This window comes from Corvus moneduloides, chromosome 8 (assembly GCF_009650955.1).
Source record: "Corvus moneduloides isolate bCorMon1 chromosome 8, bCorMon1.pri, whole genome shotgun sequence".
Taxonomy (NCBI): Eukaryota; Metazoa; Chordata; class Aves; order Passeriformes; family Corvidae; genus Corvus; species Corvus moneduloides.
The window spans coordinates 9,869,327-9,894,884 of record NC_045483.1 but is presented as its reverse complement, the minus strand read 5'-3'; the positions used below and the strand labels follow the sequence as shown (position 1 = coordinate 9,894,884).

Here is a 25,558-nt window from a genome sequence, read left to right as displayed (position 1 = left end):
CTCAGGTTCACAGTCCCCAGGGCAGTCCCCATGAGCTTCCAGTGAACAAGAATTGGTAGACAACAGTGGGTCAGCCAGTTACAGCTGCCTTTTCCCCCTGCAGCAGGTATGGCACGGACAGGCCCCGCTCCCGCAGCCCCATAAGCCGCTCACTGTCACCTCGATCCCACACGCCCAGCTTCACTTCCGGCAGTTCACCCCACAGCCCGCTGGGGACCAGCAGGACCGACTGGGGAAACGGGAGAGAGGCTTGGGATCAGTCCCCCTATTCTCGACGGGAAGAGGAAAGAGATAGCAGAGAATGGCGAGAGAATGGGGATGAGAAGAGGGACAGGACTGACACGTGGGTACACGAGAGGAAACATTATTCCCGACAACTGGACAAGTTTGATTTGGATGAAAGGCTTGAAGGAGGCAGAGGACACCGAGAAAAATACTTAAGGACTGGTTCCCCTGGGTCTCTTCACCCTTTATCTGGCTACAAGAACAGGGAAGATGACTATTACCGAAAATCCTCGAAGTCAAAATCTGACAAGTTTCAGAGGCAGCTGCAGGATTTACCTGGGAGATCTAAGAGAAAGGAAGAGGCAAAGTTAAGGGAACGCAGGCATTCTTACAGCGAGGACACTGCCAGGGAGGAGGCAGCCGAACAGAAGCACGGCAAAGTATCTGAAGGCTCCAGGCAAAAACAAAGTGATAAGAATAAAGTGAAGAAACCTGAAAAAGACCAAGAAGATGCTACTGCTGAAGGCAGTGATGTGAAGGAAACCAAACCTCCTGAGGACGAGGTAAATAAAAGTGTATGTAAGAAGTGTAAATGCTGAACTAACATATTTTCTGAAATATCTTAGAGCATTTGTCGTGGGTGTGATGCTGGCAACATGAAATGTTTTTAGATGATAAAATCAGGGAATGTAGTCATAGAAGAGGTCTTGGGAAGTCGTCGTGTCTGTGTTTTTGCCCAGACCATGCAGATCTATTACACTGTTGTGGTGTTGGGTACATGGACATTCTAATTCTGTGTCTAGCACAGAACCTTTGGGTAACAAGTGGAGGGGTGGGGACAGACAGCTGAAAACAAAACTAGGTGACAGTCTGCTATTTGCATGCAGGTTGTGTGTGAAGGAGCAACTGTACTCTTGCTAACTCTGTGCAGAATGCCCCATAACTGCTCTTTCTGCATCCATCACCACCTTCCACTGCCAGTGAGGAGGACTGACTTATCTGGGAATTAAGTGATACTTTACAGAAGTGCACAGTATTTATACAGGGAAGTGGTTGCTATACTATTAAAATGGAGAATGAACTTTTAATGAGGAACATTTCTTTCTGGATAACTCAACAGAGCAATTGTTTCTTTAATCATGTGTCCCTACCCTCAGCTGTGGCAGGGATAATTCACACCACTCCCTTCAGTGTACTGGCAGGAATCTCTTCCCATGGCAAGAACCACTGAATCAGCTCACCTATAAAATTATGGGATCTCAGGAGAGATACTTCCAGTCATAAAGTGGCAATGTTTGTGGGTTTGATTCTCCACTGGGAAAAAGTAGGAGGGGGAACACATCAAGATGCCTCATTTGCTCAGTCCCAGTACAGCCCATACTCATATCCCCACCTCTCAGGGCTCTGGTTACTGGCTCTTGGCCACCTTACCTCCCCTGGTGTCCCCCAGGGATATGCTGCTTCTATCCACCCCTGGGGCTGTTGGCATGGGAGGCTGCAGAGCTGCTTGGCTGACCAGGGCTCCATCTCTTGCTTGTGCCTTTGTGCTGCCAGGGCCACTGTTGGTTGTTTCCAGTTGACCTTGCATTCATTTTTCTCATGTGGGGCCAAGTTGGTGGAATCTCCTAGATTTGTATCTCGCTAGTCTGTAACCAGCAGCAGCACTACCTCATGCCATAGATATGTGTGTTTGTACCACCTTTTATCATCTTTCTCCTTTGGCTGGTATTTCACTGTGATGTGTGGTTCCTTGGGAGGAGATGTCAGAGAGAAATGTCAGACAGCATCCTAAATCACACTCCTCTGCATGTTTTCCAAGTTATTTTACAGTGGCTTTGCTAAAGACATACCTCTCCAGGGACTATTGCTAATAATTTATCTTAAAAGGAAGAAATAGTTTTGTATGTCTTAAACTCAGTTTTCCTTTGTCCCTCTTCTACTAAATACCAGGTAGTACTGTGGTTTTGTTCTTCCAAAGTATGAACTGTGCAAGCAATTCCATTTTCAACTGATCCTATGTCAATAAACAAAACACTCGAGGTCTTCTGCAGAGTTTTAACACTGCTGCTCTCCTTACCACATCTGAGCCAACATGACAAATGTGGGTAGAGAACAGAGGAGTGGAGGCTGGAAATTTTAATGAATTGACGTTCTCCCCCACCTGTCTTTTAGCCAATTAGGTGATATAAATTACACCGCTAATTTTTTTAAAAATTCTTTTTCTTAATTCTTATTTGTGCAGCTCTGCTAATGGAATTTTTGTTGGGTCTTTTCCCACAGCCTAGTTGACTTGCATAAACTTTAGAAATAAAGAATGTGACCTTGTGAGTGACTTTGCTTGTCTACACCCAGAATAGAAACATACTAGAGCACCACTGTGTGTTGCTATACATGTATATGTATTTATTTTAGCTTGAAAAAGAGCAGCAAGTTCCAGAGAAGAGCTCACCTTCAGATAATAAGCACGGAAAAGAATCCGGAGAGATTCTGGAAAACACAAGGAAAGAGAAGGTTGGTGACACATTGCTGGTGTGGCTTCTTTGAGAAAATGATTGAAACCCTAGGTTTGGTAGCATGCTCTGCCAAATGAAATATTAACCCCTCATGAAAAAACACGTAAAGGGGTTGGAGAAGGAGGTTGTCTAAATTAACTTGTCTTATTTTGACCTCTGCTTTAAGGGACAGCTTTTCCTGAAGCCTCCAGAACTCTTTTTTTAGTTACTCTTTGCCCATGTACATTGCTTCACATACATAGCGCTTGGCAGTGGCAGCTGTAAGGAATGTATGCCCAAGTGAACTGGGTAACTTCGCAAACCGTGCCCAAAAATAGGAGATGCGGTCAGTTAGTGGAGAAAGAGAGGAGTATGATGGATACTTTTCAGAACATTGGCCTTATGAACTATAGATAGTAGTGTCCTGATTGTTTCTGGTTTTAATTAAGTATGCCTTTACAGCAACCCTACTGCTGCGTTGCAATCGGGGAGAGCAATGTCCCTGGAATTCCTCCAGCTTCATATCTGTAGGGTCATGGGTTGATGGTCAGATATGGAAGATACTGATATCTGTTGCTGCAGAAAACTGATCTCCTGGCAAGAGCAGTGCCAACTCACAGAGTTTTCATGCTGTTTTAGGATTCTAGGAGGGGAAGTGTGGGAATGGCCAAACAGGAGGAGAATACAGATTATTAATAGATTATGTGTACACCAGGAGTCTGGGAGTTGAAATCTAAGCTTCAAGTGTGTCTTAAAAGTAAGATATACCTTTTAATTCTAAGACTTCTAAAGTCCAGTATTAGTGCCTGAGTCCTATAAGTCTGTAACTGCATGTATGAGGTATTTCAGAATATGTACCTTGGAGTATAACTGTAAACCTGCTTTTTCCTAAGGTTTAGGCCAGTGGCTACCAGCACAGTCCCTGGCAGAGGGATCTTGCTGGTGGAAGGAAATGACTGCAGAAGGAAGCCATGTTTTCTCAGTCACCGTATGAATTTAAAGGACCTAGTCCAGCAAAGGGAAAGCCACAGCGGCTCGAATGGGGTTCTGTATACTTTCATTGCACTGAGATGGAGGTAGAGGAAGGGGAGACGTTCATTTCCTTGGGCATCACATAGTAGCACCCGTTGCATAACAAAGTGTAACACATTGTGCCTTGCTCTACTGCTTACAGAAAAGCAATAAGCAGGGGACTGGAGACACTGTAATCCCCAAGGCAGTTACAGAATCTTCACAAAGGGAAGTTTATGTAAAATTCAATAGAGATTTCTTGTCCTTGTGCATAAGGTCTAAAATCACAACACCAAGGCATATCACTCTTTGAAGCTAAAACGCAAGAGGAATTAGGCATGGCTATATCAAGGTTCTTCCTGGTTTCAAGGCCCACTTTTTAACAGTGATGATCTATGATCACCAATCTCTAAAATGTTTTACATCTTTGTGACAGGACCGAGACTGGGAGAGTGGAAGTGAAATAGAAGGTGAGACCTGGTATCCTGCTAACATGGAGGAATTAGTGACAGTAGATGAAGTGGGAGAAGATGATTTAATTATGGAGCCTGATATAACAGAGCTTGAAGAAATAGTCCCACTTGATCAGAAAAATAAAGCTGCTTCAGAAATGTGTCCCTGTATGTCAACTGTGTTAGAACTGAAAAATGATCACGGCCACTTAACCAGGAGTGAAGACAAATTTGCCCATAAAGCTTTAGAAACAAACTTCAAAACAGCAAAGGGCAGTGCAGCTTCTAGTGGCTGTCAGGAAGATGATGAGGACGATGATAATGATGATGCTGTAACTGAAGCATCAAGCCTAAATCTGGACCCTGAAGACAAGCCAGAGGAATTGAAAGAAGACCAATCTGCTAAGGAGTCTGATTGCCAGCAGAAGGAAGGAAAAATTGATAAGAGCTCTGACACTCGTTTAGAGCCTGAAGATCGCCATATACCTTCTGTTCATCTGAAAGAAGAGATTCTCCAGCTCCCTGATACATTTATAGATGATTACAAACAGATGGGATCACAAGGAGCTGAGAGCAGAGAAGTAACGGAAATGCTCCTTAAAAACGCTAGTGAAGAAACAAGACATGGAAGCCAAGAGTGTCCAGAGGCCAAGGGTAACTACTTCTTTTTTTTCCCTTTAGCCTGCAGAGAGCCTTGCATGTTTTCTCTTAGGGCAGACTGAAATTTATTGCTAACGAGAATAAGTGTTGTTAATAGTATCAAGGCTTGTCCTTGGAGCAGCTCAGTAAAAGAACCCCAGTGCCTTTGGCCAAACTAAACCATTAGAGCCTCTTAGATGAATAGTGTAAAGGAAATATGATAAGCAGCTTGCAAGCTTTCTGAAAGGCATAAGCTGCTATAATTGTCATGTCAAGGTTCGCATGAGTTTAGCTGAAGTCTTTAAGTGCCTTGCTAAATTTATTTTGAATTGTCAATGAAATGAGTGACAGTCTCTGAAGGTCAGCAGAAAAGTATCGGTAATGTCTGGCTGGCTCCTGGACAAGGTGGGTATTCTTACACACTGTACTGAAACATTAGTAACATGGATATCATGCATAGATTGTTAATTCTCAGTCCCTGTTCATGCAAATACATGCCTTGTGTCAGGACTTGCCTTATCATGTCCTGTTATCTACTGCATGCTGCCTTTAATGTAACTGATAGGATGTGCTGTGAGAGGTCAATAAATGTAATCATAGCTACCTATTAATATTTTAGCTGTCAGGAAAAAAGGTATCTTGAGGGTCTGAAAGTCTGTTCAGTTTCTTGTCAAATGATCCTTGAGCAAATGGGCTATGCATAATGAGATGAAGTGAAAAACAACATTGAGTATGTTGGTCAGAAATGCTCTTTTTTAATTGCTGCCAGAGCCTATGTCATAGGTAAGGGGTTGTGAAAAGAAGCTGATGGAAGATTTTTGAGGGTGCAATGCTGGAAACATTTCATGTGAGCATCTCATTTGGAGCTAACTTCTTCCTTCAGGACAGCTTTGAAACTCTTGTTACATGTTATTAACCTGTTTGGCCTGAAGACACCTTGCCAGACTTTGCATATTTGGAGATAACATTGCCATGGGACTGGGCATGGCAAAGTTGGCTCTCCCGTGCTTCCTGGGCAGCCAGCTGCTGAAAGAGTTGGGTGTCTCAAGAGCATATTTACTAGTGTTTCCAGCATCTCAACTTCCAGCTTGTCAGCAGGGAGCCTGGAAGCTCCAGGGCCTCTCATGCTTCCCAGGTTTCTGACATGGACTTGTTATCTGGGATCTGCAGTCTAAGGCTCTAGGCCCTCTGCAAATGCAGCTGCCAGCTCAGAAGCACAGAAGTCAACTTAAATGGGATTTAAGTTGCTGCAAAGGCCCTGGGTGTCTTAAGAAAAGCTTACCAGCTTAATGGGGGCTTTCCAGGTTCTCTGCTGCGGTATTGGAATCCTGGGGTAGGTTTAAAGTTAATTAGAAAGCTGACCAGTTAGGATTTTATATTATTTTCTTTTAAATCATACAATAGACATATTTAAAACAGTGAAGAAAAATTCATCCTCATAGCCAGAAACTGCAGATCTTTGAACTACAGACTTGAAAGACAGGAAGAGTTTGGTTTGGGCAAAATATGTTTGTTTTATAAGAAAGTATATCTCTTATCTAGGTGAAATTTGCGATGCAATAGAAATTTTGTCCGGATAAGTGAGCTAGTTCTTTGATGTAAGGACTGAAGAAGAGGAATCAGACCAGTTTACCTGTAATTCTGTAGCTCTGTGATAGCAAATGTCTCTATTTTTAAATAAAAGTAATTCATATGATAGAAATCATAGGAAGGGAGAGCATCTGTTCTGCTGAGGCTATATCTGCCTCAGCAAATCAATCCAGTGTTTTCCACACCTTGAATCTCCTTCTGTGTCCATTAATGTCAGTCAGCAGGGACCAACCATCCCATCCCTACTATTCAGAAACCAAAATCTTTTAGTGGCTGGGAGCCATAAAGCAGGAACTGTCCCTTGGAGAGGTGAGGATGGGAGAAGAGTAGCTCCAGGAAGAGGATGCTGCAGCCATCCTATAAAAGGCAGGTTTGGGGAGTTGTTCTCATCAGGTCCTGCTGCCCCCACCATCTCAGCAGCCCCTGTGTCAGCCCAGCTGCACCACTGGTCATGCAGTAACATACGTGGTTACAAAGCTGCAGTCAGGCTGTGCTTCTGCCAGAGGTGTGTAATGTTATAGCTCTATTTAGAGATTAAAATACAAAAAGACCCTCCAAACATAACATTAAATTAGAAATAGAAAAATGGTCTACTGGGAGAAATCGGAGTGACTGCACACACAGCTGTTAGAGTTGTACTAAACAGGCCTCTGATTTGGAATGGAAAAGCATTTTTTTTCCAGATTTTACTTCATTTATAGATCCACCCAGAAAGTGTCCCAAGAAGTTTACAAACGTCTCTTTAATAAACTGTTTTCATTCAATACATTTATTCATTTGTTAAGCAAATTCTAGGTACTTGGAAATGAGATCTCTGGAATACCCGGAGGTGGAGTCTAAACAAAAGCCCTCGGCACCAGGCTGGGAACAAGAGGACGTCTTCACCGAGCTCAGCATTCCCCTGGGTATGTTGGGCCGCCCCCTGCAATACCCAGGGCTCACAACAAGATGTCACTTTAAGGCTACTTGCTGTATTTATTTTTCAGAACAGATGTGAGGCGAGAAGGAATAGGGTATATGACAGATGGGTAGCTGTTGAAAGAAACAGGCTTTTGATTATAGATTATTGCTAATTCATTCCAAATGAATGGCAAAAGGCAGCTGATGAGATGAAATAAGTTCCCTTGGACTATATATGAAATACATATGAAAAAATACTTAGTAATTTAAAAGTCTTTGACATAAAAGTGTAAGCAAAAGTATTGGCTTTACTGTGTAAATAGTGATTATGAGCAAAACACCTGGAAGAAGTACATCCTCAAAAGCGATCTGTATAACTTAAACATGAATTTACTGCAAAAAGTGTTATTGCTTTTCTAGCCCTTGAGGTTGCAGAGTGAAGTTTCCAGTCAATATTATGAGAAGGTAGATTTTAAAGTACGTCTATCTAAGAGAAAAGAGAAAATGTGTGTTTTCAATGCACGGGATTTTAAAGTACAGATCAATATTGCAAAAATAGGGAAATCAGAGAAGTGAATCCAGGATTCAGTCTTCCTATTCCTGTCATTTAGCTAGATAGCACCTTTTTTCTTTGAAAACAAGTTTACTGTAGGAAGGGTAGGGTTTCAACTGACATTTTAATGTAATTCAGAATTTCTCAACAGGTGTGGAATTTGTGGTGCCTAGAACCGGATTTTACTGCAAGCTCTGTGGACTCTTCTACACAAATGAAGAGACAGCAAAGACAAGTCACTGCAGGAGTACTGTTCACTACAAAAATCTCCAGGTAAAAACACACCTGAAGCTACCTAACAACAAGCTCATGGGGTGGATTTTGTGTAAGGTAGATGATGCAATAAAAAATTAGTTTTTATTCTGTGGACAGAATTCAGATGAAGTGAAATTCAGATAAACAAACTTTTCAGTAGTTCCAAACATTAGCATGCTGATTTCTCACTCCCAGATCCTAGAAATCAACTTCTCGATCGTAGGTAAAACAAGGCCAGATGGTAATTTGATCTTCTCATCTACATTTGGTCCTTCTCACTAGCACAGCATGCAACTCAGATCTTTAATTCCCTGTGCCAGAGGGTCCCAGGTGTTTCTGCCACTGGGAGTAACCCCAGCAGCAGCCTTTAGTACATCTTAATGTTGGGAGCATTAAACATGGCACTTGTCTGATAATGTAGCCAGACCCATTTCTGTGTTAGTGTAGCTTTCTCAGCGTTTTTCAGCTCACAGCTCTCTGTGACACATGGGCTCTGTGAGGCATTTTCTGTGACCCACTGAAATCCCCTCCCTGTGTGCAGAGCAGCGCAACGGCTCAGCCACGCAGAGCACCCCTGCTGAGTAATTTCCATGAGGATATGCAGGAGCATGTCAGTACTTGTTGCTCCGTAAGAATATAACAAAAACACATCAGCAGTTGATAATAGCACATGGAGAACACATGTGCCTGCAGTTCAATCAAAGACCTGCCTTTGTCATTTTTCAGATGCACCATCAATAGAATCAGTCACAACAGCCTGAGCATTACCTGCCCCATGCTCAGGGCTCCTCAGAGGAGTTGGCCTTAGCTCCCACTGCAGTCACTGCCCGTGAGCAGTGTGTGTACACTGCACACACACTTGTGTTGGCATTCTCATACTCTTACCAAAAGTCATGGCAGAGCAAAGCAGAGCTGCTCCTTCTTTCTCTGTTCCTTCCCTCTGCCCACAGTAAATGCAGTAATTCTGCTTCTGTTCAAGTAATAGCTCTCTTTCCTTAGCTGGCTAGCAGGCATTGACTTTTCTAGTAACACTCACAGTCAAATAATTTCTCTGGGAGAATTTTTTTCTTGGCTTTCCTGAAGTTCCATAAGCTGTAACCATACAAAGGCCTCTGGCTTCCGAAGGTTTCCTACAGAGCTGCAATGCTTGCTCATAATGGATCTCCCAAGTGCAAGCTTGAAAAACAAGTGCCCAGTTTCAATGCCTTTTTTTGCTTCATACAAAAAATCCAGAAGGATTCACCAGAGGTGGCACCACTCAGTGCAAGCCATGTATCCCATGCAAGTCTGTCACTAAGAAACTCATATTAAAGAAAGATTGCAGCTCCTGCCCTTGCCCCTGGAAATTGGTTCCATGGGAAGAAGTCAGTTATATTTTTATCTCATTTTCTAAGTTATTTTGTTAAAAGTCATAAGAAAAAAGGCCCAACTAAAACTTAGTATGAAAATAATCTCTTTTTCTCTCTGTTAAGAGATTTCCCATGAGTACTGTGGCAGATATCTAACACTGAATCGAGATAAAAGAACAAAGACTATAAAAGCTGTTAAAATTAAATCTGTCAAATGCAGTAATAAAAACAGACTGTTCTGTCGAGCCATACATCTTATCTTACTAAATACAGGAAGTAAATGTCTCGTCCAACTTTTGCCTGCTCAAATGGAAACTTAGCAAATTTCAAATCATTGTTCTGTGTTGCTAGAACACTTTTAGTCACCATAATGCTCATTTATGCATTCTGCAAGAAATATAAGTCTTCTGTGATGATGCAAGTTAACGATTGTATCCACCAATAAAGGAGCTAGGGATTCTGACTATAGTGGAGCTACGGGAGTGCTGCTGCAAGCTGTTTTCCTGTTCTCTGCCTGAATGCCAAATGCCATCATCCAGTGACAACAACAGTGTCCCAAGTTGTGTCATGGCTTTAAGTCTTTTATAGCTGATTTGCTACTTGTTGTCTCTCATGTGACCTCCTTGAGCCACATCCAAAATAGATGTTCATGTGTTCAGTGTTTGGATTTGAATGCAAAGCTAAACAATTTGTTTGCCAATTTTCTTCAAAAAGCCTTGTCTTGAAGTAAAATAGTCAACTTCATCTAAGTATGATGCCCCTTGAATAACATCAATCACTGATAAAAAAATCAACTGTTTCTTTGTCAGCCTTGCAGACTTTCTGTAATTTTTAATTCTCTTCATCATAACAAATTATTTTCCCAGGTGATATTTGTATTTACAGATCCACTGCAATTCTCAAGTCCAAAAAATCCACTATTTTTGCCAACCCTTTCTCCGCTACCACAGAAAGCTCTCACCATTCATCTGGTGAAAGCTACTTTGGCAATTCAGTGCAGTATTTCATCTTGTTTTCCACTGCCTTTATGCAGTATTTGTCAAAACTTGTATTTAAATTTAAAAAACCACACATCTTTTGCTTGACTGCCATTTTGCTATAAATTAATATGAATCTGCAAACTTCAAAATGGTGTTTGTGATACTCATGATAGCTGACAATATCAGCTAAAGGTAGCAGATAAAACTGAGTCTTATTTTGGTCGGTGCTCATTAAAAGCCCCAAAAGCCTGGGTTATCTGATCCAGGGACAAATGTTAGTGATTTATTACAGTCCATGGTGTACGGAACATGTCTCCCAGCCTTTATGGACCCTGTATCTCTGTATACTACTGTAACATTTACTCTGGCTTTTTGCCACATGGAATTTTGCACCCAGAGATCAAGACTGAGAGTTGTGTAATTTCCACAGCCAAATCTCTCTATTCAGAGTAACAAGGGTGCAGTTGTCACTTTGTCACGGGTATGTCCATTCATTACCATTGCTGAGGCCCTTTCGGATGAACCTCTTATATTCAAAACTTATATTTACGTGAGAGAATGTGGCAATTCTAACACAGCCCTTAGTATTTTTATATCCATTTATCATTTAATCTCTTCCCCATGGATGCCAAAAAGTAAACTGTATTCTGGGGAAATCCTGCAAGTAGGTAAAATTTTGCAGTGATGTGAAAGGGTCTTTTCAAAATAAATCAGAATGAGCAAATAGCTAGAAAAGGAGTTTTATGATACTAACAATGTGCAGGTCAGTTATTTTTGAATGGGATGTATGTGAGCTGTGTAAGTCATTAATAAGAATACCTCTACATTATTGTGTGTAAGTTTCCCAGCAGTAGCTGCTGCTGAAGAAGCTTCTTTCCATCCATTGCTATGCCTGCTGACCTTGAATAAATAGTTTGAGCACTATTTTCAGACCCACACCCGTGGGTCACCATTCATCCATTTTGTGTGCAGCTCTGCCAGCTAAGAACACTGCCAAAAGACTGAAAGCCTCACTGGCCATGTCTGTTCTTTTAAATCTCACTGAGTACCTAAAGTAGCAAGAGGCTTTATCTTAGAGAAACACAGTAAGTGTAAATATTCTAGCCAAACTGCTAAATTGTGTTAATTATTACTGAGAGTGATTATTCCCTTAAAACAAAATGTTCTAGTACAAAAGGTGTCTCTCTGAACTGAGCATGCTGAAAATGTAATATATAAACTTTAAATCATGACTCTGAAATCATGTCTATGTTTAACACACCAGTACTTTCCTAGCAGAATTCAGTTGACTCAGTGGAGTTAGTTCCTGCCCGATAGCACAGGGGAGTAGAGAAAAGGTGAGGTCTAGTTACACAGACTGATGGGGAGTAGAGTCCTCCTGGTTCTGTCACCAGTTCCCCCTGTGGCAAACAGTAAACCACTGAACTTCTGAGGCTCTGCATGTATTCAGGTAGTTTGCCTGACACAGCCATGTTTTCTGGCTTGAGTTTTCACCAAAATGGGGCTTCTATGTGCTTTCTTTCCTTTTGAGATGCTGGAAGAGATAGAGCACTGAACAGGCATAAAGAATCCCATGTTGAATATTTTCAGTTTTGGTAACAATGCTTTGGTTTATTTTTTTATGTGATTGCAGAAGTATCTATCCCAGCTTGCAGAAGAAAGCCTGAAAATGAAGGAAGAAGGCAGCCCTCTGCCTCAGGATGACACTGGCATTGTTCCTCACTTTGCAAAGAAAAAACTGTGATGTAGATGAACTGGAAAAGCTGTAATGAGTGAATGCTGATACTTTTTTTTTTTTCTTAATTTCTATGATATAACTGTCAATTTGCACTGTACAGAGGAGGGGAAATAAAGAGCATGTTCCATGCATCTATGCCCAGAGTGCCATTAAAAACCAAAATGCCTGAAACTGTTTCCCACGGTGAAGCAATGCTGGCATATCTGTTAGAAGTGGAGCAATTCTTTCTCACACTCTGCGTGCTGGGAGTGGTTTCCTAGATTAAATCAGAATTCTCAGGGATTCTTAAAGTTTTAGTTCTGATGTAACACGTCAGGTCATGTGGAGTATTTAGAAGCACTCAGCATCCAGTGGACGCTGGAAGGAATGGAGATGTGACTATAAATAGGCGTTAATGTTGCTTAAAATATCTTCAGCCATTTCACTCATTGCCCCAGTGAGAAGTAGGATTTGCATAGGATATCTAAAACCATTGTGCTAAAACTAGTCAGCAGATGGCATAATGTAAACCCCATCAGCACCCACCTCCATGTCTTAGAGCTTGGTGAAATGACAAAATGTTTGTGTTGTCAAGCACTGACTGTACACTGCCGGTGTTGTGCGAATTCCGAGGGAGCCACAGTCTGTCCCAGGGACCTCACAGCCTGCAGCCAGCACAGCAAGGGCAGTTCAAACACATGTGCTGACAGCCAGCTTGCTCTGGTTTCAGCATTTTCCATGGTGTGGCCAGGGTGTTCTCCAGGGACCGTTGGGTTTGAAACTCTTCTTTTTGATAATTCTAGAGGGTGCCAACTTTGAGTCTTACAGACTTGAAACTCTCATGAGAGGCTTTTTAAAGTGCCACATGTTTGGACCATGTCTCTTTCAGACATTTTATTCAAGATCCTTGCTTTTGGGGTCTTTTTGTTTTCTTTAAAGCTTGCTTTTCCTCAGCTTGGCAACGTTGAATTTTCCTGGTTTTTATGGCATGACGCCAGACTTCTAATCTTGTTTTTGTATTTTATTTCCCTGAATTTTTTAAGGTGAATACAACAACTGATGGCTCATGGAGCGCTGCACAGAGAACACAGGATGCACCAGCAGCTCTGGCATTATTATGAGCTATTGTTTCTGCACAGTTGTTCCTTAGTATTTTGCAAAGTCCCTTTGAAATGCACTGTACAAGTTTCTGGTTCATTTCGATAGGGCTTTGTGTACTAAAGTGAATATGCAGGCAAACCATTGCCAGGATTGATCCCAGAGTTTATAAAATGTCCCGTGCAAGCTGGGCAGATGGGGATTTGAAGGCATTTCCATTCTTTGCCTGACTCTAATATTCATCACAGTATGTTCTGTAAAAATTGCTAGTACTGGATGTCCTGTTTAGATGTTGTGCAGAGGAAATAATTTCCCAGAAGGTTCTAGCTATCCTTAAGAATGACAGGGATGTTGCACAATATTGCAAAGTGGCTAAATTGCCAAAACTGCTTCCACCAAAGTATTTGTTCCATAATGTCTTGTGCCAGCAGCTGTGGTCATTCGCTGAAGTACCCTGTAGCCAGGCAGTGTCTCAGAGGTGCCTGAAGCCCTATTCCATTTCATGGCCTGTGCTTTCCACTCATTTTTACCAGAGGTAGGTTCAGATTTCATATTTGGAATTCCTGCTTCTTGCAAGTTGAGGGATTCTTTGCATCCCAGATTCAGACAGAGCCTACCAAAACACAAGGGGAAATGAAAAATATTACAGCCTGAATCCACCTTTGTCCAGGCTTGAAGTATGTTAAGACTTGTGTCTGTCTGTCATTAAAACAGCTAGTTTTGTTTTGTGGCTTTTTTTTTTTTTTTTTTCTGGGTTGTTTTTTTTTCCCCTATGGAGAAGGAAAAAACCATCAATATTGCAAACCAGGTATTTTTCCTTCAAGGGTTGGGTTTTCCTTTGACTGTTTGTTTTTCACATTGCAGTGAAACTTGAGCACAGGGCTATTAGGACAAGAGCTTGTATTGCAGGCTATAAGATGATGAAAATGGCAGTAAAGATTGTGCAATTGTCTTCTAAAGTGCAGCTCTCAAGCTGGTCATGTATCATCTGAATATGAAGTTCCCTTCATGCCCTTCAGCAGAAACTGAATGCAAGGGAAGGAAATCACTACAAATGCAAGCATCAAATCTTTGAAGCTAACCCTGCTATCAAACTGGGTCTCTCACTAGCCTAATGGGAGCTTGTTAGACCATGTGGTTAAGCTTAATTGGATGTGAGACATAGCTGACTGTATATCAAAGTCATATGCCTCCAGCAACTTTATCCCCAGGTAACCTCAAATGAGAAAAGTATCACAGTTATTATTCTTTATTTGTATCGCAGCAGAAGCTACAGGTCCACTGCCTTTATTATAGGCAAGGCACAAATCCACAACAAAGACTTTCCCAGGCCAAAGAGCTTTAAATCACACTTTCTGAAAGCAGACAACAGGTGGATACAGGCAGGCAGGGAAAGCAGCAGGTAACCATGAGATTTTGACTGGCAGCAGAAGAATAATTAAAATGAGTGTTTACCCAGGGGCTTATTTTTGGATTTATGGGAGATGATTCAAACTACTTTACCCCTTCTCTGGTTCTGAACCAGGTTCACTCCCATTATTCACAGCTTGCATTTAACCTCGATTTTTTTCCTGGACAGTTGCATTAGGAATGCAAAATTCCCTCTTGATACAGTGGGTCTTGGTATCCTTCAGCCCCCAGTCATTTAAGTTTCAGTCTCAGAGGTGGAGACTTGACTGAGGCTCAGCAGGAAATGTCCTGGCTCCAGATATCTTGTTTGGGTCACAGCTACAGGCCCTTGCTTGCCACCGAGAAAGGAGGCTCTAGATGGCATCTCTGTCCTGTGCAGTTTCCTCTTCTGGAGGGAGATGACTCAGGTGAGCGATGCAGGTGCAGAGCCCAACCCCACAGACGTGATCAGAGCCAGACATTTGTAGAGGTGGTTTGGACACCCCATCCCTTTGGGCTCTGCCCTGACAAAACAGCAACCTGCAAAATCCTGGGAACAGCAAAATGGGCACTTCCCCTTCTGAGGAGGTCCTTTTCTCCCCTAAAGCTCAACACTTGAAAGCAATCCCAAGTCTCAAGTAGCTCCTAATGATGCCCATGATCACTTTTCAGCCCGATGCACTTTGAGAACTCAGAGATAATCTCTTTCCCTCTCTAACAGGCCATTATGTAATGCTGACAGGCACTCAACTCCTCAACTTCTCTCTACTACCTATTCTGCTGAGGAAGAATTCTGCTGTAGGCAGCCCTTTACCTTCCTCAGCTTATGTAAAAATGTGTTGTTTCTCTTGGTTTATTATATTTAAAATCTTGACTTTTTTTAGTTGGCATAATTCATCATCACTATAATCCACGCTGTTTATATATATATATATATATATATAGCACAAAGCAGGCTCAGGTCTAGCCAAACAAATATTGATATTTAAAAAGGAGCTTCCTTAATATATCAAAACTATTTCAATACATCTCAACCAAAGATTGCACTTTTATAATAGGGACTATGTTTTTCATCTCTGTGAAATCTGTATTCATCTCAAATAGTCTTTAATGGCAATCTGCAACCTACTTTCTTTGAAGAAAAAAATTAAAGAATTAAACATTTTCCCCATTAGATCAGACAAAGTTTCACATTGGCTTTAACACTAAATTAGTGTTAGGCTGGTTATATTCAGGGTTTTTTTCTATTCTCTAAGGATTAAGGCTGTGATTTGTTGAATTATACTTGAACTGGACCAGATGTACTATTTATTGAGCTTATATAATCTTGTTAATTTAAGTTTTGGTTTGTAAACAGTTGAAATTTGTTAGTACTTGTTTAATTATGTAGGAACTGTCACCAGTATTAACTGATCTGTGTAACTGATTGCAAAGTGTTTCAATTTGTGTTTCTTAAGAAGGAAGATTTTAATAAAGAGAATTATAAAGCATATACATTGGTGAGCAATTGTCCCAGAAACAACATGCTTCTAGCTTCCCAGGGGATCTATTAAAAATCAAAATGAATAAAAGATAGTTTAAGGAGTAAGAATGAAGCAGGGGGACAAAAGGTTTGTTTTTTAAATACAGTTTCTACAAGTTTTGCTTCATGGTTCTTGCTGGGGAGCTCCCGCTATACAGATTGTGAGTGATTGCCATCAGCTGGTGCTGAAGTGAGCACATCTCAGCAGTTCACTCTGTAATTATTATTAATTGTTATTACCCACTTCTGTCCCTCTAGATATGTCCTCACTTCCCGTTTTCTTTTTATTTTCAAATGAACTGGGCAAGCTGTCTGATCCCAATGGCTTTTTGCTGTCTCCATCTGAGTTGTCTTCTCAGCCTTCTGAAATCACCACATAAAATCTTCCCCAGCCAGGCACTTTCTCCACATCATCTCAACCTAAGTCCCGTAAGTTTGCCCAATTGCTCTGTTTCCCTTGTGCCCTCCCTCTGCCTTTCCTGATTTTTTTTCTTTTCAGCAGTGTCTTCCCCAGTGCCACCCCAGCTACACAAGGACCTTTCCCACTCTGGCCTTCTCCCTGGCTCACCACCACTGCCACCAAGCGGAGCTCCTGGGAGGAAATACTCAGCCTCGGCCAGGGTGACGTAGAAACAGTCTTGTACTAAATATTTAAAGAATGCAATGAGGACAAAAGCTGAGGGGGGAATTTACCACCAGATTTGATGAATTCATTCCGTGGAAAACATCGGGAGGAAAATTGAGACAAGGCAATGTCTGGTCCATGTGCAAGGCAGGGCATGGGGCACTATCAAAACATGAGCTACACCTCCCACCCCCCTCTCTGGGAGGGAAATGGGTCCTGTCTGCCCCACTGAATGGCTGGGAAAATGGGCAGAAAGGCTGGCAGTCAGCTTTCTGATTCTGCAGCTCGTTAAATCAGTGTCTTTTAAGTAACTGTTTTGCAGGCAAGGCACACGTGTCATGTATTTTAAGCACAAATAGTTTCAGTTCTGTCCTGGATGTATTGAAACCTTTGTTCGTGTGATACCATCTCATTGGAGCTATGAATCTCTCGCTCTAGAAATCAGGCAAATGACATCATATATCCATAACAGAAAAACAAAACAAAATTTAAAAAATCCAAACTGTGGTGTTCAAACACAATGTTTCAAGTCCAGGTTTTGTCACGCTTAATATTCTTGGTGGAAAAGGGAACTCAGGTCTGGAAAATTCACAGGTGAACAAAACACCAGCTTGGCCTTTGACACAAGGCTGTGACTGACCTCACTTGGACAGCCAGGCTGTAAAACTCTGCCCCACAGAGCCAACCAGGTCAAGGCTGTCCCAAAACAGGAGCCCTCTGTGGGAAGCTGACCAGGAGGGAGGACAGGGGTGTGCAGGGAGCTGGGGATGGTGCTGCCTGCTTTGGGACAGGCTGCTGTGGAGCTTGGCTGGGGGACGCTGCCCTGGCACATCAGCTGGGCTGACAGGCACTGTGTGGAGCAGCCTCCCCCCTCCTGCTTTTTCAGCGCCCTGGGACTCTGCCGTGTTTGTGCAGGTGGCAGCGAGGGCAGCCGCAGAGAACAGGTTTGCCTTGGCTTATTTTCCTACATCCGACTCCACCAGTCTCCACTTACCTGTGTCAATAGGTCAAGCTCTCCTCATGTGCTTCGCTCACCTGATGCAATGCTGCAACATGAGGCCATGGGAGCATGCGGTATGTATTTGTGGAGGGAAAGTTCCCCGGGTTGGGGACAAGAGAGGGACTCAACAAGAGACAGGGATTCTCCCTAAAACATCTTAGTGGAACTGGGTAATGTAGCAGTGAAACACAAAAGAAATACCCACAAAAGCTTTCAATGCCCTGAACTTGTGTCAGGGGAAGTTCAGGCTGGATATTAGAGGGTGGTTGGGCTCCGGAACAGGCTTCCCAGGGAAGTGGTCACAGCACCAAGAGTTCAAGAAGCATTTAGACAGCACATGGTGTGAATTTTGTGGTTGTCCAGCAGCTGGACTCGATGATCCTTGTGGATCCCTTCCAACTCAGAACACTCTGTGATTCTATGATTCTCATTGCAGGGCCTGAGCCAGTCTTACTGACCTGGTGGTCAGGAATCCTTCCCAGCTCTCCCACCATGTCCCACCTCCCCTTTCATTGCCCTCAGCAGAGTTATGGTGCATTATAGCCTGGCAGTCTGGCCTCAATCTTTATGGAACAGGCTTGTACTAACCTGACATATTCATGGCACCATGGGAACCTGATGCAGAAGTGAAAGAAGCAGAGGTAGTTTCCATTTATTCTTTCCTACCTGTCCCCTTTTACTGCCAACATGAGGGTCAGTAGGGCCCTGGTGGGTGTCACAGGGGCATGGGATCAGGCAAGGGAGAAGTGGGGCCACCAGAATCCATCTTCCACACTGTGAAGATGGTTTTCTTAGGGCTGATCTGCACACAGTTGCATCAGCCTTCTGCAGGGTGAGATTTCTAATCAGATACCCAAAGCCAGCAGCTCTCTCAGTTCACATCAGGCCTGTTCTGGTTAAAGGGCTGCCTGTCAGGAGCAGCACTCAGCTACCTGAACTAGCTTCCTTTAAAGTGAAATAGGAGCATACATCAATTTTTAATTAACTGGATCATCTGAATGATTGGGCACCTCCAAAAGCTTTTTGTGAATGAGAAAGCTGCATAGGGCATGCTGAATTCAGCCTATTAAATGTTTAAATAATTGCAAGGCAGACTCTTGGACACTATTCCTCAAGGGAACACAGTAAGTACCAGCAGCACAGCCCTGGGTCAGGAGGCAGCTTTCTCAGCCTAATTTCTTCCCTGTGCCTTAGAAACAAAGGCTCTTGTTTAAAAGCTGTCCTCCCCTTGTTCGTGAGCCTTGTTTGAGGACACGCATATTAGTTCCACCTTCCTTAAACACTGTCTTGGTGTCTATAGAGAACACAGGAAGCCTGTTTTGTTTGTGGGTTTCTTCTCTGGCTGGGCTGCTTTTGCACTGCAGCTGGTTTATCTTTGGCAGATAGCAACGTGTTCTTGGCAGCAAACTTTCACCTTGAGCTCAGGGGGTGTAGCCACACTGTGTTTTGCACACCTGTGGTGGAGAACTAGGAAAATTTTGCCTGTTTGTGTCACTGCTGAGGTGTAAAAACCAGTTTCACAGCAGTACTATTAGAGCATTGAAGAGGTCCTGGCTCCCAAGGCGTGGGCACATTGGAGGGTGGGGGTGTGTGTGCATGTGTGTGCATGAGCAAGGCTCGAGCTGCCTCGCATGGACTTTAGCATTGAGCAGCTGGCAATCGGACGTACTTCACCATTACAATCACAAGTAAAGTTGTTTTGGTGTGCCCAAGTTGAGTTTCTAACCTCCTTATCTACCCTGTTCACTGTTACTTTCCACAACACTGTCTGTAGGTGGAAGCTGTGGTGATGAGCTTGCCTAGACATGGCTGCTCCAAGACATTCATAGGGACTGGTGCTGGTGCTCCCCAAGATGCCCTTGCCACCATATGCAGGGTCTCTGGAAAAAAGGTAGACCTCAAACAGGTATGCTCAATAGCAGAGCGAGAAGAAAGAACACAGACCAACAGCAAGAGCAGCCCAGGTCTGTCCTGATGCTAATGGGGATCAGCACCACTCCAGCTGAGCAATTCCAGTGCCTGATTCCAATTGGGAAAGATTAACTCAGGCAGGCAGGATATGCTAGATATTAGTCTTCCAAGATATCAGCAAGGCATCCAGGATGCTGTAAACGATCCCAGAAAGCTTCCCTGTCATTTTCACTCACAAATTAGCCTGGGGGTGGGGTGGGGGACCCCTGAGGGAGGGGGACAAGGGGTATTTTAGTGAGACAGGGCAGGGATTTGCCATCGGATATTCCCCTCCCGTGCCAGGCACAGAAGGCAGCCCAGCTGCCACAGGGGCACAGAGACCTGGCAGTGCCTTGTGTGACTGATGCCAGGCTGTGTAAGAAATAGACCCAAGATGTCTGAAATAAATGGGTACGACTGTGTTCATGGGTATTTCCCACCAGCAGGCTGATGTCCCTGTGACTGCATGTTCACAGGCTGTGAGTTACATGCTCCTCTGCTTTTCTCTTCCTGCAGAGGCAGGTGCTGATTCATGAGCTGCTGCTGTAGTTCAGCTATCAGCACATCTCTTCCCAAACCCCTCCCATGGGGTCTGATCTCAAAACCAGCAGTTGGAGTCTGGTTGAATTGAAAACTACTTGAGCACTTAGGTAAGTTAGAAACCTGTTTGAAACAGCAGCAGATGCAAGCAGTGTGAGGAAGCACTGCGCTCTGCCAGCCTGGTGAAAGGAGAAAAAAAACTGAAGAAACCCCTCAGAAATACTGTTGGGGTATGTTCCTTCCAGGAGCTGCTCCATCTCTCTGCACTTGGGGCATGTTCACACCATAGTGAGGAATGGCATGAGATCACTTTCATTAATCACTTCTTGTCAGCCAGGCAATGTGGGAAGCAAATTCTGTTTGCTGAAAGCACCATGCAGGTGGTCTCAGCGAGTGGATGTTGGCTCAGCAGGAGCAGCGAGGTGTGAGCAGGGAGTTGGGGTGGGTCAGCTGGTACCCAAACTAGAGCCACTGTGGTGTCTTGATTGCTTGTGATTGTGTGAATGAGCCTGAAGATGCAGACAGGATAAAGCAGAGTGAAGCTTATGAGGGTTTTGAAGCTCTCATTTTCTCTTATTTGGTCCTGGAGGCTTTCGGCAAAGACCACCCACTGAAACAAAGAAGAATCACTTTCCTGAAATGCAAGGGACCAAGCCATGCATTCACCTCTTTCAGTGCCCTTCTGTGATCTTGTGGAACCTTTGAATCCCTCTTTACCTACAAAAGGTTTGCTACAGTGCAAAATGAGTTCCCAGAGCAGAAAGATACTCCTTTTCCAAGGGGATATGGGTTGTTGAGGCTTCAGGTAATGCTTCAAGGTGAGTTGTCATACATGTCTAAAATAACCTTTTCCCATCACTTTCCTCATGTCAGCACTTCCAGAGCTCCAGTGCATTGTGGCTGCTGTTGATTTATGAATGGCTGCAGAGTTCAAAGGCATATTGGCAACCCCAAGACCCAAAAAGCCAGGAGTCAGCCCAAGCCCTGCCCCATTTCCCAAGACAAAGTTGTTTGCCAACTATTTATTTTCCTGACTTTTTTTTTTTTTATTAGCCCACAAGCTTTAGGATCTCTTTATTCACCTCCCAGGTTTTTTGAGCTTTTAGGTTGCACTAGTTTCATGGTTTCAATTCTTTCATCCACAAAACCTTGAGGGCTAGGGCCATACTTTGTTTATAAATGAAAGCTAAAATTCCCTTGTTTCAAGGAGCTGGAATTTTAGGATATAATCCCCAAAGCATCTAAGTTGTGATAAAATCACAGGAGTTGCCAGCAGTGCACAGAGTCTCCTCTGTTTGGAAGAGGAGGTATTGGACTGCAATGAGCTGCAGGTATCACTAGCTACTGTCATTTTAGTGAGTCAAATAAAAATAATATTGTGGTTAAACACGAGCTCTGCAGGCCTAACTAAAGAAGATAACCTCATCTTTTTCTATCTGCAGTGCTTCACAAAAGCCCTGCCTTTGTAATCCTCTGGATTAATGTTCACACTCAAGCACTCTGCCCCAGAAGCCTCTGCATCCCTGACAGAGTGCATTTAAAAGGATAAAGGCTCTCTGGGATGCAGAGGAGGCTGGTGCCAGCCAGGCATCTCCTGGGACACGTGGCTGTGGCTGCTTCCAAACCAGGAGCATTTCAACCCAAGTAATCCTCCTTTCTTCCCTCTCATTGCTCTTGACTGTTGCTTTAATTTCAGTGTCGTGCAGCCTTTCACGTAGCCCCCCTCAGCCTGAATCAGATCCCTATTGTCTGTGTTGTCAACACAGCTGTTTAAATCCCTTCCCCCAAATACCCCTGCTTTCCAGAAAGCTCCTGCCTGCAAGGCCCAGGAGCTGTTCTGAGTTTGCAGCTTTCTGTCAGGTCCTGAGCTGAGCTCAGATTCCTGTTTGGACCAGCATGAGGTCAAAACAGAAACAAACTCAGGAAAACGCTGCACTTGAGCAAAGCTTGATGCTCCCTGGCTGCCTGCTGGAGGCTGCTGCAGCCTGAGACTGTCAGGCAATGCAGAGTGAAGTGAATGATTAGCATTATTAAAAATGCTTTGCAATTATACAGCACCTTTTCATCTAAAGATTTCAAAGCTTCGTAGCACTCACACAAAGTTACTTATTATCCCTGGCATTTAGCAGAGTCAGGAAATGCAGGAAAGCAGCTAAGTGACTTGCCTTAGGTCATACAGTAAGTCGGCGTCAGAGGTGGGAACCCAGCCCCAAAGTGCTGACTCTGTGGCTCATGCCCCAGAGAGAAGACACACCCCACCTTCCCCTGCAGTGAGAGTGCCAGGCCAGCTCCTTGGGGTGGGCAGAGATGGGGGAAAGCACTCAGCCCACCTGGAGTGTCAGCACAGCCTGGGCAGTGCCCTGGAGACACCTGGCTGGGAGCAGCACCCACTGTTCCCAAGCTGTGCTCCATTCCCCAGGAGCCCTGTGCACATGACTGAGGGGCTGTTGTGGGATCTCTTGTGCCTGAGGCTGCAGTCCAGCTTGCCTTGGCATGGTGTGGGGTGAGGTGGGTGAGTGCAGCCTGTGACCTGGAGGGCCTGGAGGGCAAGGTATGGTGCCCCTGGGCTGAGCACGGCCACTGCAGCCCCATCTTCTGCACGAGCCCTCCAGCCCACTGGCCATACGCATATGGGAAGACCATGAGGACCTTCCTCAACAGGGGGCAAATCAACCTCGGCACCCAGGGAGACACTACTGAGGACCAGAGGTGGTTTTCCCTGTACCAACACTGCAGCCAGGCTGCTGCTCTCCTATTAGCTCTGGCTACGGTGAAGGTGCAGCAGCACTGATTCCCTCCAGACCAGGTGGTCCAAGCCTGCCAAGGAGGCTGGATACACATTCAGACACCTGCCAGGACATCAGGAGATGTTACACTCTTTGGCTGCCTCAGCGGGCTGGGCTGTGGGAGGCCAAACCTTTGTGCCTTGCAGCAACATAGCTGAAAATGTCAAATCCTTGTATGCTGACACTTCTCTGGCTTCAGTCCAGTGGTGGGACTTAGGGACAGTGTCCTGTTTTCTGGGAGGAAAGCCAGAAGGAGGGAGAGGAGAGGTGGAGAAAAAAGCAGATGTGAAGTGGGGTGAAGAGAAGCACGTAGACATTTAGACCTCAATGGTCAGGAAAAGGCCTTGGCTGAGGCCCTTGGCCCCGATGAGGTAAAACATCTTGTTAGTGTTTATCACAAAAGGTGACTGGCACAGTTATATTTGTAAGGTAGAAAAAAATTGGAAAAAGACCAACTAATCTACTTCTGCTCCACCACTGAGCTACTTATTTTTACCCTAGAACTATCATGAAAATCCACTTTGGTCAAATTTTTTCTTGGAGACTTGAGATGCTTGAGGTTTTTTAGGCATAAACAGTATCCTGTTCAAAATATTATATCTCTTGTATGAAGGCAGGTGTGACTGATACAGCTTCAGACTTCCAAGGGGCGTATTTAAATAAATAACAGGAACTAATCCATATAGCCAGATTTCCTTAGGAGCTTGGGGATTTACATGTCTAAATTTCACTGTGATGAGACTCCAGGACAGGGGATAAAATTCTAGTTAACTTCACTGCAGATAAAACCCAGGTAAGGGGAAAAGCTTGAAGACAGACGCCGCAGTTGAATGAATTTATACCTCAGAAATGATACTTAGAATGAACAGAAGGAATCATTCTAAAAAGCAAAAGAACCAATTGGGTATAAAAGCTATGTCTCAAAAGCGAGTCGGAGTTTTGCCTTTTAAAGGACATTAATAAAAAATGGGAAAATGTTTTTCCTTGTTGCATATGGCTGAAGAAAACAGGAGGAAGAACAGATTATAGGGGATAGAGGCTAATATGTGTCGGGCATGGGCAAAACCTGAACTCATACTTTGCTTTAACTTTTGCTGAGGATGTTAATCATGTGGTTGCAGATGTGAGGGATAATAGGATGGGGGTATGGAAATGTTTGTGGACCGGATAGAAGCAAATCTCAGGGCTGCTTCCTGCGCTGAAGGCAGAGGAACAGGCTAATCCACATGCCAGAGCTCTGGAAGAACTGGCCCGATGTCTTTAACAGGTCCCTCAGTCAGGGACAGGAGCACAGCAAACCTGTATGGAAGAAGTGAACTGATTTGGGCAAGAAGAGGCATGAAGGTTTCAGCTTAACAGTATGTGGACAGATTCAGAAAAAAATGGTGAAGAAAAGGCTAGCAAAAGAGAGGAAGGTAAATGGCATGAGATGAAATGGGTTTATCAAACCTATTTATCTTCCTTGGGTAAGGCAAGCTGCAAGCCATTTGCCTAGTGAAGGAAATGGGGTGAATCTCACCTCTCTGGACTTACATTGCACATTTCATATGAGGTCATGTGGAAAGTTCTTAAGAAAAGGGAGAGGTGATTTTGCACAAGGTATAACCCCCTAAAGACCTGGTGTAAGAGCAGCGGGGCTGTCAGGCTGGAGGGCAGTTACCAGGGGAGTGTTAAACATCACTCTGCAGATCTGGCAAAGTGCTTTTGTAAATGAGCTTGGCACTAATGTTACTGGAGAACTGGTGAAACTGCTGATGACAGAAAATATGAAGCAACCTCAGGACAAAAGAGGCTTGAGATGTTAGACACAGAAAGGTAGATAGCAGAAAGTGGTGGTCATAGGCATAAATGACCAAAGCCTTTCCTGCAAGCTCCCTGGCAGCTCACACTTTGATCACCAAGTAACAGACTTGCCAGTAGTGGAAATAGGAAGTGAGAAATGCAATCCTGGGAGGCACCAGGAGAGGTGCAGCCCAGGCTGCACTGAAGGCTGGGGTGAGCTTGAGGAGAGGCTATCTCACTTCATTTTGCGAAGCAAATACTCAGAGCATGAGGCTTTCTCTGCATAAATACTCTCAGGAAGGGAAGAAAGAAGAGCTGATGGTGCTAAGGGCCAGTGCTGGTACAGAATAAATGATCAAAAGGAGGCATCAGACATTTTGATTAGAAGATCGTTACCAACCATTTGACACTGTGGTTCTGGAATGGCCTCCCCACTGCAGTCGTGCATGCAAAATATTGAATCGCTTTGAGGATGGAACTTGGCAAGGTCACGATAAGGATTATATCACATGGTGCCGTTGATAGGAGACCTGATAGCACAGAAGTTCCTGCCAGTCCTAAGCACAAAGGTAAATGTTCTGCAACCCTCTGTCCATATAAATATAGAGCATGTGATTATATACACACAAAAAGCAGGCACATGATTTATTAATCATAGGACCTCAGCTTGTCAAATAATAATTACAAGGCAATAACACACCTT

At 43.7% G+C, this 25,558-nt stretch overlaps 1 protein-coding gene across 4 annotated transcripts in view; it reads left to right on the top strand.

Moving 5' to 3' along the window:
- Positions 1-16,142, top strand: part of RBM20 (RNA binding motif protein 20) — an 80,285-nt gene extending 64,143 nt beyond the window's left edge. For 2 of the 4 annotated variants that reach the window (XM_032116811.1, XM_032116807.1), the window contains exons 9-14: positions 104-788; positions 2,638-2,736; positions 4,165-4,834; positions 7,195-7,314; positions 8,014-8,135; positions 12,080-16,142. In XM_032116811.1, coding sequence (XP_031972702.1) covers positions 104-788; positions 2,638-2,736; positions 4,165-4,834; positions 7,195-7,314; positions 8,014-8,135; positions 12,080-12,190 — 1,807 coding nt within the window. In that variant the 3' untranslated portion in view covers positions 12,191-16,142. The remainder of the gene's footprint in view (positions 1-103; positions 789-2,637; positions 2,737-4,164; positions 4,835-7,194; positions 7,315-8,013; positions 8,136-12,079) is intronic. The other 2 variants (XM_032116810.1, XM_032116812.1) reach the window with 2 other exon arrangements.
- Positions 16,143-25,558: the final 9,416 nt, after the last annotated feature.